This window comes from Gymnogyps californianus, chromosome 1 (genome assembly GCF_018139145.2).
Source record: "Gymnogyps californianus isolate 813 chromosome 1, ASM1813914v2, whole genome shotgun sequence".
Lineage (NCBI taxonomy): Eukaryota > Metazoa > Chordata > Aves > Accipitriformes > Cathartidae > Gymnogyps > Gymnogyps californianus.
The window spans coordinates 214,756,091-214,770,783 of NC_059471.1; the positions used below are offsets into that span (position 1 = coordinate 214,756,091).

Consider the following 14,693-nt stretch of genomic DNA (forward strand, 5'->3'; position numbering starts at 1 on the left):
TATGATTGGAGTCGATGAACTTGAAGGTCTTTTCCAACATAAATGATTCTATGATTCTATGATTCTGTGATTCTCTGGTGAATACCTGTGCTCCTGCTGTCAGTAAAGGCAGCAGGATGAGACCCTTGACATCTTCCGTGTAGAGTTATTGCATCACTTCAAGGATGTGGTTCACAGCTGTAATTCCAACTGTGAAAATTCCCTTCATTTTTTAGTTGGTTTTTTATAAATATTTTTGTCTTTGGCCAAATGCACAGACATTTCTCATCAGCCCAGTTTGCTGTTTGGATATTGTGAAATTCAGAATGTGAATATGTGCTGAAAAAGCTGTGAAAATCACAGAGAATCACTCCACAGTTAGATTGAATGAAGATATTTAAATTAGAGAAGCTCTATAAAGACTGATAAAAAGCAAAGCTGTTTTATTCTGTTTCTTTCATAAACGTTGCTCTCCTTTCTTCTGTCAAGGCTTTCAGACAATTCAGAATTAACCATTTCTCTGTTTATTTCAGGGGTCTAAATAAACAAGGCTATCAATGCAGACGTAAGAAACTTTTTTGATTTTGTTACTATCATTATTTACTTGATCCTTTCTTAAGGCATTTTTTATTAACACCATGACACACTTGTTCTTTCAGAATGTAACGCTGCCATTCATAAGAAGTGCATTGATAAAGTAATAGCCAAGTGTACAGGATCAGCAATCAATAGCAGAGAAACAATGGTATGTATTATTTGGCTGCATTTAAAAAAACTTGAGTGTCATTCAGACCTCTCCTACATCGCTGTGAAACAACTTCTGATGAAGCAAAAGGTGCTAGTGAACTAAAGGCTGTGGTCTGATCTGTGCCCTTTGTTTTTTATGTTCCTAGTGGTTTCATTACCTCCTACTTGTGATTTACTCAAATGCAGCTGCTGAATAAGGAGTTGCTGAATCAGGACTGACATTTTTCTAATGTATGATGTATAGCTCAGAGGGAAGTCGTGGACATGAGGTGGAGATATACTGGAGGAAATTCTTCACTATCTGCCATTAGGCAGGACATCACACTGAATTTTCAGAGCAGTACTTTAACATCCCGCTCTGTGTTATCTGAGATTTCCAAGCAGTCAGTGGAAGATCTAGCATCTCCACTATTATTTGTTTTATTTTTCTCGTATCAGTTTCTTATAAACCTCCTTTTTTGGTAGGCAAACGTGGAACTTAAACCCTTAATAGGACTGTTCCCTTTTCCTTAATTGTGTCCCACAGCTTCTGTTTGCTTCCAGTCCCACCCTGGCTCCTTCTACAGTCTTTAGAGATGAGATTCATCTCACTTGCCTTCTGACATCTCCAGGGCAGATGTATCCAACTTTGTCGTCACCTTTGACTCCATATATACTAAAAGAAGAAAACAGGCTCTTCCAAGGAGCGATTCATGACAACAAATGTAGACATCCATTTCAGGATGGGATGACTAATTTTTAGAAGTACCACTGTTTTTCCATTGAGCATTAAGGGAGTCTGGGTGCATAGCTGAGATGCAAGCAGCTCTCTGGTCAGATAAATCAAGCCCAGGGATGAAATTACCCAGTTCCCACTGAATTGCAGTTATTATGTATCAAAACTTGGCTTTGTATATCTGAATGGTAGTTAGAGATAGTTTCTTTTTGATGGTCATACCCAAGGATAAAAGGGCAGTAGACATCCCATCTTCTGTGGTACAAGTTTGGTTTTCCATGCAGAGCTGAGGTGGAGAGGAGTGAATTGCCAACACGGCTTTTCTCTTGCAGTTCCATAAAGAGCGGTTCAAGATTGACATGCCTCACCGCTTCAAAGTCTACAACTACAAGAGCCCGACTTTCTGTGAGCACTGTGGCACGCTCCTCTGGGGCCTTGCACGGCAAGGACTGAAGTGTGATGGTGAGTCCCTGATATATGTGGCAGGAGCTGAGCATGGGAGTGGGATGTTGCCTTTAGAGAGTTGCAATCTAAAGAGCCAAATCTCATTTATCACGTTTGTCTATGAGACCTGTATGTGGTGGCGTCCAGGGTGGTGAAGGAGTGGTCAAGAGGACCATCCTTCAAGGATAATCATGCTTCAAGGAGGAGGACCACTGTCAGCATATAGAAAGATATGTGGTCCACAAGGCTGAAGATTCAGTTCCCAGAGAAGCAAAGAATATCTCAGTGACACTGCGGATCTTCCAAAATCACTCCTAGTATCAACTTTCATGCCCTATTTCCACTATCAGGCAGACCCAAGACACTTCACCATCTTCATAATCCTGTACCAACGGGGAGATCCTGTTCTGTGATTGTGGTTTATCTATGAGCTGATAGACTGTGGAGTTTTGAAAGCCTGTAGCTGCAAAGGCTGATGGATGTTGAAATGCAACCTTTTGCCCGGAAGAAGACATGAAAAAACTTTGTCTCCATAGAGAACCAAAAAATGACCTGAGTGCCATCTCATGAGACATAAATGGTGCCCAGGCTTTGAGCCGTTTACATAGCTGGTCTCTGCCCTTGGCCAACAGCAGCTCATGTTCCTGCCCAATCTAATGTCAAACCCTTTACAGTTTAGCTATCCTTTGTTGTCCTGACACCTCTTGTTCTTTCTTTCAGCATGTGGCATGAATGTCCATCACAAGTGCCAGACAAAAGTAGCAAACCTTTGTGGAGTTAACCAGAAACTAATGGCCGAAGCTCTGGCAATGATAGAGAGCACCCAGCAGGTAAATACTTTTAAGCTGTGAGTGACCTGGAGGAAGGAAGATCGATTATTCAATGTTTGTTTCAGTGCAAGAAATAAGGGCATGGAGTGGAGCACTGTGGGTAACAAGTTCAAAGCAAAGAATAGGAAATGGGTCCTTCATGGAATAGGTAGCTGAACTCATTGCAGCTATTTCTGGAGGCCAAAAGTTTTCATGGGTTCAGGTGACAATGTCCAGTGTTCATGGAAGAGAAATCTATTCAGGATTAATAGAATAATTAATTCTGTTAATAGAAAAACACTGCCTTTGAATCAGGAAATCTCTGAGACACATATCTCTGGAGATAGGGAGAATATTCTGAGGAGATGACTTTGCATGCCTCCACTCTTCTTATATCTTTACCTGGTATCTACTTGACCTCCGTTGCAGACAGGATAGGACCTGGATGGACTCTTGCCCAATTCGGTACGGCTGTAGTTACGTTATGTTTGTAACTGAGGTTGTGTAACAGGGTCCAAGGCAGAGTGAGTGGAACTTGGTTTGGGTCCTTTTGCTGTCACTGCGTTGCTCCATGGTTGTCACTTAGCAATTTCTGCTGTGAGTCTCTGATCTGTTTGGAATGAAACTCCCCAGATCAGGGACTCTTATGAAGAGACATGAGCCCTGAGGAGAGGATCAAGATACTACTGTCATATAAACAGTGTATGAACACAGAAAATTGAATTAAAAAGAAGGAAAAATAGGTTATCACAAGCCCAAAGCCATAAAAGAATTTAGAGATATTAGTTCAAAATCAGAATTGTTAGGACAACTCTCAGCTCTTGAGTAACCTCAGAGAGGGACAAAATCCATAGGTACCCAGTTCTCCATATTTAGGTTCCTCAAATATCCCAACGCGACATCTTCACCCATACAACAGGTGTTTTTCCATCAATACCTTCCTGAGGGGCTATCTACCAGGTTTAGCTCTGCATATTTCTCAGCTCTGTGCAATAGGTAGTGCTGCCAAACCTCCAAAGAGGAGTTTTTTCTGCTTTTGTTTCTCTGTTTCCTACCTGCTGTCTCTCTACAGCTCCTTGCACTGTATACTTTGGGTCACCATTGAGTAGTGAAGAGGGCAAACTCTAGATACTTTCCCCAAAATACTCTTTTAATCTCCAGAAATTTCGGTTTGGGGGACTTCTTGAGCCATAGCTGGAGTCCCAGTGTTTAGTAGCCCTCAGAGGATTTCTCTTTCATGCTTTTGTCTCACCACCCTTGAATCCAGACAAACTTTTACCTTCTGCAACATCCTGGGACAAGGAGTTCTTCAGAGTGACGTCCAGACACTGTACAGGGGTGAGGCTACAATATGATCCAGCCTCTAGTATTTTTTCAGATTTCCCTTCAAAGAGAACTATTAGGAAGGAAGCTGTTAACTAAAATGCTCTCTGTGTGCATGGCCAGGGACTCAGACCCCTGTGCAAAATGGGGGATCTCTATATTAGCGGTACAAACACCTGTTAACACCCACACACATCTCATAAGAAGCCTTGCTGAAGGCTGTGGGTTCCTCTAGGTTACCAAACCCCTAAAAGTTAGGTACAGCGATGCTCTTTTCATAAGCAAAGACCTCTTCTAGATCTTGGCTTGTGTGACAGTCACACTTAAGAAGCCGCAGTGTCCATAAACTCAGAACGTGATATTTGGCTCAAAAGTCGTTTGCTGTTTTCTGCAATCCAGGCTCGCTGTCAGCGTGACACTGAACAGATCTCCAGGGATGGACCTCTTGAAATTGGTTTCCCAGTTCCTGTGAAGGAGGTAACACCACTTCAGGCAGTGCCAGCATCTACAACAGGAAAAAAAGGTAGTTTCCCCTAGTGATATGGGGCGCCAGGCTTCATTAATTTTTTGTTTTGTACATGGTTAGGTGGAGGGGACAAGGGTGGGGAATTTATTAGCCAGTGAATCTTTCCTGCATCTTTCCAACCTAGAGCAAGGCATAGCCTTTCTCATTCAAGGATATCAATAACTCTTCCCAGCCACATCGCTTGGGCATGGCAGATACCCTGGATCCCAACCTGGGTCCTTTCTTCTCTATAAACCTGCACTTCCCCCATGCCATTCCAGCCTCTGGTGACATGAGACACCAACACCACTCATTCACCTAACCCCTAAACTCTCTTTCTGACCGGGTACTTGAGCATACCTCATACCACCTGGCAATAATGTGTTTATTCCCTTCTTGGGACTTGTAGACTGGAAAATCTGAGAACTTTAAAGAGAAACCAAGCTCTAAACAAGAGATTGGGAATCCTTCTGATCGCCATGGCCAATTCTCTTTCTGATTTCATATTTTTGGGTAAGGATTGACATCCAGTACCTTTGAAAACCATTGACAGATTCCCACTTCATTCACCCAGGAGCTGATCTAGGTGTTCACAGCCCTCTGTGATACAAAAGCAGACTTTTAGGAGGGTGAATGAGAGATTGGGGAAGACTGTTGATTAACAGCCTTGGACAAAGCTGCTAGGGGCTGTCCTGGTTTCAGCTAGGACAGAGTTAATTTTCTTCCTAGTAGCTGGTATAGTGCTGTGTTTTGGATTTAGTAGGAAAATAATGTTGATAACACACTGATGTTTTTAGTTGTTGCTAAGTAGTGTTTATACTAAGGCAAGGATTTTGCAGCTTCTCATGCCCAGCCAGCAAGAAGGCTGGAGGGGCACAAGAAGCTGGGAGGGGACACTGCCAGGACAGCTGACCCAAACTGGCCAAAGAGCTATTCCATACCGTATGACATCATGCCCAGTATATAAACTGGGGGAGCTGGCTGGGAGGGGCGGATCGCGGCTCGGGAAGTAACTGAGCATCGGTCCATGAGTGGTGAGCAATTGCATTGTGCACCACTTGCTTTGTATAGTTTAATTCTTTTAGTATTACTGTTGTCATATTATTATTATCATTATCATTGTTTTTCCTTCCTTTCTGTCCTATTAAACTGTCTTTATCTCAACTCACGAGGTTTTTTTCCTGATTCTCTTCCCCCATCCCAGGGGTGGGGGGGAGTAAGCGAGCAGCTGCGTGGTGCTTAGCTACCGGCTGGGGTTAAACCACGACAGGGCTCAGTGGCCTAAAACAAAAATAACAGTCTCCTGGGGAGGTCCCTTGTTTGTCTGCTTTGTGCTTGAGTCACAGAACTCTGGATATTAGGAGCAAAAATGTCACCATCTTTCATTAGACCCATGTGGCCCACGGAAAAGGTCATTTCAGGACCCCTCCAGCTTCACGGTTCATGGTGCCCCTCCAAGCACTGTACTGTAACTGCAGCAGACCTAGGATGGCACCGACACAATGTTTTTCTGCCTCCCACAAGCTTTAAAATGCATCTACCAGAAAAGGGAGGGATAAAAAGAAGAATACAAGTGAGTCAATACTTAAACCTAGCAAGGACTGGGACAGTGGATCCTCAGCTCCAACCCTAACCAAAGGTCGAGCTGAGAGCCCAGGCTCCACCATCATCCACCTCCTCAATGCAAGTTAATACTGCCCTGTGTGGAGATAATATCCTGGAAACTGGACCTAGAGCAAAATGTCAGAAGGCAACTGGTTAAAACACAGCAAAGCCACATTATACCAGTGTTCTGGGTTTGATACTGTGCAGCACCAGGCTACTGAGCCTCAAAGGCTGGTTTTGGTACCATCTGAGCTAAGGGGACAGTGCCCTTTTGCCCCCAAGGGTAAATAAATGATGTCTCCATCTGTGCTTATTTTCTTTCTTTTGTACAAGTAGAACTGGCTATGCTGATGTGAATCAGTAAAGCCCAAAATGATTTCAAATCTGATTTAGCTGTGGGTCTGTTTGTCTGCTGAGTAATGTTCTTGCTGTTCAGCAATTTAGGACAGTACAGCAAATGTGCACTTGAGTACATGGGATAAATCCAGTAAGGGACAGAATCTCTTAGAAGTCCATGTACAAGTGAATGGAGTATTGAAGAAACTCTGAGTAGTTCCACCCCAGGACAGCTGGAGTACTTGATCAGAGCTTCACATCTGGAGCAGGGACCCAATATGAAAATGCTGTCCCATCTTTTGACATGCTGGCTTTGCCAAGGGTCTTGAAAAGGCCTCGCAAAAATGGGACCACATCATAACGGCAGCCAGCAAAAAGGAATGAAGAACACAGGTGGCCAGAAATGAAGGGTGTGGTCATGTTTTGCTGCCATAAAACAGAAAGACAGATGAAGGAGTTTGTAAAGTGGGAGTAATGCCACTGAAGAAGGTGGAGTTACACTGGAGTAAAATTGCCTCAGGAGAGAAAGCAATGTGGGAGCAGAGCCAGACTACTGAGAAGACGTGGCCACCACATTTCCATTTATTTGAAATACCCTTTTAAAACTCTAAACACAATACCTTTAAGGGTGCTGGGGATTTTCTGCTCATTTCCAGGGGTTTATTTGAATGCTTTGGTGTGTGTTGCAGAGCCACAGGGCATCTCCTGGGAGACTCCGGTGGAGGGCACAGTGAAGGGGGAGTCTCTAATAGAGTCAGACTTGGGAGAACAGCCCCAGGAGCAGGAAGAGCACCAAGTGCAGCTAAAACTAACCATCGAAGATTTTGTCCTGCACAAGATGCTGGGGAAGGGCAGTTTTGGCAAGGTAAGCATCAGGGGACTAGCTGCCACTGCATAGGTCTGCATATTGCTTATTATGGCACTAAATAGCATGTGGTTTGAAGGCCACTTAGCAAAAAACATCTCCAAGCCCTCAAAGAACCCTTGCTCTGGCATGGCTGAGTCTTGAACTCGGTCTTCTCCTTGCCTAAGACAAAGATCTTGCCCTTCCCTCTGCCCCGTTAGTTTGCTGTCTCATGATTGCCCATGACAGGAGAGGAAAGCAGCCAAGTAAAGCTGCAACTTCCCCTTCTGTGCAGGTTGACGGGGCCTGGGCATCCACAGATTGCTGGTGGGAAAGATCTCTGTGCTGTCCCCCTTCATGCAGCTACTCCGGCCAACTTAGCTGAGCAAGCTCGGAGGGAGGCGGAAGCATTAGCTGAAAAGTTGAGTGTGGATCACCTCCCCTCTCCAGAGCAGCAGGTCCCCAGCTGGGAATGCTGACTGCTGTTTCCCAGCTCCGATCTATGCTGGAGCATAAAGCAACAAGAATTTGTGCTTGCAACAGCCAAGAATTTGTGCTTTTGAAACAAGAACCACCTGTTTTCAGTGGATTCATTAATCTTGATGAATTGTGGATTGTTCCTCCTTCTTGCAGATGTCCCCTGGAAGGGGACTCGTGTTATTCAGTGCCAGTGCAGAGCTGCATGAAGCAATTTCAGAGGAACTCACCATTGTGTTTTCACAGCCAATAAGGAGAATGAGTATCATTATGTATTGCATTGCTCAGATCCCACGTCTTTCTAAGGTGGAAACTGTGCCTTAAGGAAGGGCTGCTTTTCGCCTGCTAAGTGAGCTGGAGCAATTGCTGCAGCCAGTTCTTAAACTGGTGAAATATTTGCTGTGTTGGCTTTCCATACTTGAAAATACTTGGCATGTCTACAGTTTGCATGGGAAGCAGAGCTGAGGCATCTCAGTTAGAGCTAAGCCAGAATACCCCAAAATCCACAGCCCAGACTAACCCGGACTCAAGATTATAGGTGTCATAGAAACATTTACATTGGAAGGAAGGGACCTCTGGAGGTCGTCTAATCCAACCTGCTGCTCAAAACAGGTCTAATCAGATGAGGTTGCTCGGGGGTTTGTCTAGCCAAGTCTTGAATACCTCCATTGAAGCAGATTCTGTACCTTGCTTCAGCCCCCTGTGTTAGCATGGGCTCTCCAAGCCTGCCAGTGTCTGCATCTCTCTGCAGTACACCATGTGGGTGTGGAGAGGATGGGCTATTTCATGCCCTTCTGCAACAAACCTCACCCACAAGTTTCCTGTGTAGGTGCTGCTCCTAGTGCCCTTATTTGCTTGGAGCGAGATTCACTTCCCCGTAGAGCGGACAGGGTGTGCAGATCTCAGTGCCTGAGGGGTCTCTCCAGCTCTGCCCGGACCAGGGAGGTTGAGGGCCAGACCCGTGAGGAAGCCCCCTCTGCATGAGGTCTAGCATTGCCTGCCTGCACCTTGGAAGTCACAGGACGAGCCACAAATGTACTGCATTCCCCAGTTTCCCCAGAAGAGCAGTGCCTGGCACAAAAATGAGGGTAAAAAAGGGTGCCTGCAGCATCAGCACTGTTAGCATTTCTGGTCATTCACTGCAGAGACAGAGGGAGGCTCTAGGCTCTACTCTCTGTCTAGTGCTACAAAGTGAAATGCAGCAGTAGCCAAAAGGGTAAATAAAACTTTTGTCAGGGCTAAAACATGTCTGAGCTTACTCAGTAAATAGTGTCTGGTAGAGAACTTCAAAGATCTCTTTGATGAATCTTACGTATTTATTCAGTCCATGGGAAACACTGTCGACGGGCTATTAGCGTAAAGATCAGGACTGGCACTGCCTTCCAGCAGAGACTTCTTTGCTCTGTGGTCTCTAGAAAACCCTCCTCTGCTGCTCCGTGTCTCATTTTCCCTGCCCATAAAAATAGAAAGAGGTCCTAACTCCTCTGGGATGTGTTTTGCTGTTCTCAGAGAAGAAGTCCTGCAGAAGCATGGGGGACCCAGCCTCTTTGCTCAGGCCTCCTGCTAACTGGGAGGAAGGGGAGAAAGCCACATCTGATATAGAACAGTCTAACTACTGGTGGACATCAGTTTACACCTGCTGAGGATCTGGTGTAGGGCATTTGCATTTCACATGTTGACAAAGCAATATTCTATGTTTTGTTATTTGAAGTCGGAAAACAGGAAACGTATCTCTTGAGCATTTGCATAAAGATGGTTTCTGTTATCAGAAATGTTTGGCGCTCTGACATGTCCTGTCCATATGGGCATGTAGCCCCTGCTTTTGTAATCACCAAGACCTTCTCATCCTTTCCCGGGGTTCAGCTTCATAAAACTATTCTGGGTGTGGGGAACAAACTCAAAGTCTACAAAGTCTTAATGGCAGAAATGGGCCTTAAACATCACCTTTTTTAAGGTCTACCCTAGTGAATTCCCCAGAGCTCAGCTCCCATCCTCACATGGCTGTGTTGCCAGCTCTGAGAGAAAAGCATCGCTTTTTCTGAGCAGCTCTTTCCACCCTAGGTGTTCCTCGCCGAGCTGAAGAGCACAGACCAATATTTCGCCGTGAAAGCCCTGAAGAAGGATGTGGTGCTGATGGATGATGACGTTGAATGTACGATGGTGGAGAAGAGAGTCCTCTCCTTAGCTTGGGAGCACCCATTCCTGACTCACGTCTTCTGTACGTTCCAGACCAAGGTAAGACAAGGATCTGTCACCTTCCTCCACGGTCTAAGGATGCTTTGCTGAAACACGGATACTTGGTGAAGTCCTTAAGTCTGCTAGATGTTAGGGAATAGCTTGGACATGAAGTGGTGCTAAGGGAAGGGGTCTTCAGGTTAACCACTTGCGAAGTGGCTCCAGAAAGCTCATCTGCCTTCCCCATGTTAACCTGGGGTCGGGGAGGGGCATTTGAGGATTATGTCATCCAAGACCGATTGAGGTAGCTATGCAGAGACCCACTATTAAAATTTATGTCCTGGTACCCTGGGCTGAGGATGTGCAAAGGCCCCATCCACAGCCAGGGTGCAGATGTGCCCACACTAGTGTTATCTGAACTTCTTGGACCATGAAGCAGTATGCTGCAGTGACTAGCCTGGATCAGAGCTAACTCAAGAAACTCTGGTTATGGAGAATAAACATGCTGTCATTCACTTTGGGAATCTTCTTTGCCCCCAGTTACTGTTAAATTGCATCAGACTCTTCCTAGTTCGTGCAGGACCACTGGTGGTGAAGACTGCAGTTCAGAAAGGCAGCACAAAGCATCTTCACCTGAAATCCCGCTTAGGACTCCAAACCAAAATTAAAGTGACATTTAAGTAACGTATATATCTTCATGGCCCTACATGGCAACAAACCACCAACTGATTAGTTTTCCAGAGCCTTTTCTACAGCCACAACCAATCATCTTAACACTAAAATACACACAAGGCATAGAAAGAAATGATGGAAGGAAATTTGAGAGATTGTCTTGCCTGTCCAAGCTACTCAAACCACTCCTGAGAGATGCTTGCTATCCCTGAGCTCGAATTGAGAGCAACATCACTCTCTCAAGGCTGCTTGTTCAGGGTTTTGTTAGGACGCTCCCAGTCCCTGCTCAGTCCCAGGATTTAGTGACACAAAACACTGCGCGGTGTCAGGTTGGGACCTGCTCAGTGAGAGGCTTGCTGCTTCTGCAGGGTCAGGAGAAACAAGTATAACCTCTGCGGTATATCCCAGTCACCCGTGGGATGCGGCACCTGTTTAAAGACAGATTAAATTTATAACAGGGAACGTCTGGGAACTGCCGTAGACAATGTGACACTGAGCCCAGGCATTCATGTTTAACCCCTTCAGGACTGTCAGTGAGGACAGCATGTCCTGGGAATGGATCCTTGCCTGGAAGAGGAAAGGAATTAATTCCCTTTTTTGGGGGCTAGATTTCAGAGGAGACTATAAATGACCCAACTCCAAAAGCAAAGAAAATCAAGACTTAATTAAAAAGACAAAATATTCACAACAGTCACAGCTCTACGGGGGAGCTTATACTCCAGGAGAGCTGCTTGTGGTGCCTGTAACACCAGGTGCCCAAGGGGATGTTGACTGATGCCAGCGGCTGACTTGCATGCAGCAGCAGAACCGTGTTGTCTGTGGTCCAGCCTGGTCCAGCCCTGGTCTGGAAGCTGGAGGTCAGGTTCGGGATGGATACTGCAGTGGCAGTCTGCAGCTCTGGTGTCAGGCAGTGCATGCATGCAAGTGTCCACCTCCCTCATGAGACCACAGCAAACAGATGAGAGACCGAATGGAGTCATGCCTGGAGCCGGATGGGATTTACTGACCATTTAAGGGGAGGACTGTGCTTCCAGCTGTGGCTGAGGCAAGGAAAACCTGCAGGATGGAAAAGCAATGAGTGCCTGAAAAATTCATGGATGCCAGGCTCAAAAACCCAAGTGATCTTTTCCTACGCTGTCTTATGGGCAGTGTCAGAGTATTGCCCTCTTGACATACAGAAAGAATCTCTATCCATCTCATCCCAAGTCAACATTGCCCCTTTAAAGTTATTTGATCTCTCCATTTTGCCCTCAAGTTCACAGAGAAGCTGGAATGTGGCTGCCCAGGCCAAAGCTGCTCTGGGCTGTGATTGATTTCTAGCTTATGTTTTTCTCCTCTGACCTTTGCAAGCCAAGCGGCGATCGCTCAATGCGTGAAAGTCATTCAGAGCAGGAGAGCTGTGACAAGCCATGGACAGTCTTTCACGGCTCAAAGGACAGCATGGTTCAGTTGTAATATCCTTTAGAGCAATCATTTTAGAAGCCAGGGCACTGCTGTGTAGAGTCCCTCTCTGGACTTTAATATTGAAAACTTGAATTTTCGGTTGAAAAATTGATTTTTTTTTTTTTTTTTTTTTAAGCTTTCACTGGATAGATAGGTAGTTTCAAACAGAAATGCATGTGTCAATGCCTTTCTGAATCCCTAATGTTTTGGCTTGCAAGGTTTCTGAGCTGCTTCACGTACTGAGTGCCTCTGCAAAGGACAGTAAAACCAGGAATATTCCTACACTGAAACAAGAACCTCAGTAGTTGCCATGTCTCCAGAGGTGAAAAAAAGCCATATAATCTGTTGACAGTTCTCTGAGCTCTGGGATGAGTTTCTTCCTGGCCTCAACCCAGATAATCAGTGAATGCTCAAATATATAAAGCTTGACAGCCCTTCAGACAGGTTTCTGTGGGCACCGGGCACCTAATGCTCCTTTTTATTCCTGCAGAGGCTGAACGATCAGTGCTTTCGAAACTCAGAATACTTGTCATGTTTTGCTACATGAGAATAAATTCAAGCGCATGGGGTTTTTTTTCCCAGTCTGTTTTTGAACTTGACTGTTTTATTTTACTGCAATAATCTTTGTAGCCAGATATTCAGCTGACATAATTATATGGTGTGAATTTTAACAACAAGCTCAGAGAGCTATTCTGTTGTATTAGATTTAAAGGGACACTGTTATGTTAAAGAGGAGGAAAAACATGTTTATAATTCTGTGAAATCCCAAAATTAGTAATGCCAAAACAGTGACTAGCATCCCAGTGCTTATGTTTCATTCTTATTTTGTATTTCACTGATCTTCTGTGATACAAATAGGCTTTCCCTTTTTGAAAGTCACTTTTGTTTCTAACTGATTCTTTACTTCATTGACCAAGTTTTTATTCACTCACTTTACCTAAATGCAAATTAAGTCTTGAGGCATTTTGGCTTGTAGCACAAAATAGCAACACACAAGACTATCTCAACCCAAAAGAGAAGTAATCTTTTTTGCAATTTAAAAGCTAATGTTACAGAAACATTTCTTTTCTGCTTTACTAATGTATTATATCTTTTCAAAGTCCTGGTGGTGAGCCATTTTCACATGCTCTGTTGTTTTAATGTGCTTAATACTGACTTTAAAATCTCTTGGCAGGAAGGAGAAAAGGATTGTAAATAAGGGGTGTGATCCTAATTTAAAAATTCTTAGGCTCTGAAGTGTTTTCCAGGAGTATTTTCAGGAAATTTGTCATTAAAATATCTCCTCGGAGGAAACTGCAATTCCTGCAAAATTTTCCAAGGGCAATTTCAGTTTTCTTCCATCTTTATCTTGCTGTTAGAGGGACAGGGCTAAATTATTTGACCTGAATCAGACCGTGTGGGTTGGCACACGTGCGTTTCACACCCGTTTGATGTTCAGCTCCACTGCCTGGTTGTGCCACGGACCTTCTGAGCAGCCCTGGATCAGACCCACATGCCCTTCCCAGGCAATGCAGGCTCCTCTCTGGCCACAGCACAGCTGCAGGATGCTGATGCATTGCAGGAGAAGTCATCCTACAGGGTGGTGAGGTTGCAAGCCTTGACTTCTAGCACCGCTGAACCACTGAAACACAACAAAATATTGGATGTACGAAACAAAACGCAGTGTGCTGGTCACAAAATGAGGTGTCCTGTGAGGTCAGACCAGATGTCTTTCTAGCTAGCATCCTAGTTTTGGCATTGACCAGGAAGGAAGGCTAAAGAAGAGAGTACAAGGCAATGCAGTGATTTTTCCCTTCTACAAACCATCCTTCTCCCTTGTACAAACCTTCCCACGCCTTAGTGTTCAGCCATTTGGGAGACGTGATCTTGAAGGTGCAAGGTTTCTAGGTCTCCATCCTCCTAGTATTTTGGGGGGATACATCAGCCTGGAAGCATTTGATTCAAGGCTAGTTGGCCAAATTTGAACCAGCTGATGGGAAAGTTGGGGAAGAATTGGGAAGTTTAGGGAGGCTTTGAGGATTTTGCCTCTTGCAACCAGCAGGCAGGAAAACTGGCAAGGTCTCATTCAATCCTGGCCAAAATTTCAACATGGTTCAGTAGAAATAGCAGCGTCTCAGCAGAGCTTTGGGATTTCAACAAGGTTCTGCCAGAGAAGGTGTGAGCAGCTGTAATTATAACATCAAAAATATGAAGTCTTTACAAGACACTCCTAGGTGGTGTCAGCCCATGTGGTGTGAACAGGTGGAGTGTATTGGCAAGGGAAAGAGGGGTCCAGCTCACAAGCATGGTTTTTTTAAGTGATAGGTGATTGACATGTTCCATACACATATTCTAATTGCCTTCCTGTTGTCCAGCTCTGAGGAAAATCAACTCAAAATGCATTCAGCTTTGCCTGGGATTTCTAAAAGTCTGCAGTGTAGCTGCTCAGCTCTTTGTCCTGAAAAAAGTTGACTTCTTAAAATAAAAATGTTACTTTTTTCCCTATTTTTCAGCTGGTAAAATATTTAGGCTTCATAAATTTGACTGCTTTTTGTTTAGTTTTTGGTCTGGCAATTTTTTTTATGCTCTAATTTTCACAGAAGTTTTTATCCAGGCTTGGGAAAACTAGTCTCTTTCCAA

At 44.6% G+C, this 14,693-nt stretch overlaps 1 protein-coding gene across 1 annotated transcript in view; it reads left to right on the plus strand.

Annotated features, from left to right (window-relative positions):
- The window catches only part of PRKCQ (protein kinase C theta), a 45,773-nt gene that overhangs the window by 10,705 nt on the left and 20,375 nt on the right, over positions 1–14,693 (plus strand). Inside the window, exons 6-12 of the mRNA XM_050892745.1 lie at positions 513–544; positions 639–724; positions 1,774–1,903; positions 2,606–2,715; positions 4,417–4,540; positions 7,153–7,328; positions 9,846–10,019. Of these exons, the coding sequence (XP_050748702.1) occupies positions 513–544; positions 639–724; positions 1,774–1,903; positions 2,606–2,715; positions 4,417–4,540; positions 7,153–7,328; positions 9,846–10,019 (832 nt within the window). The remainder of the gene's footprint in view (positions 1–512; positions 545–638; positions 725–1,773; positions 1,904–2,605; positions 2,716–4,416; positions 4,541–7,152; positions 7,329–9,845; positions 10,020–14,693) is intronic.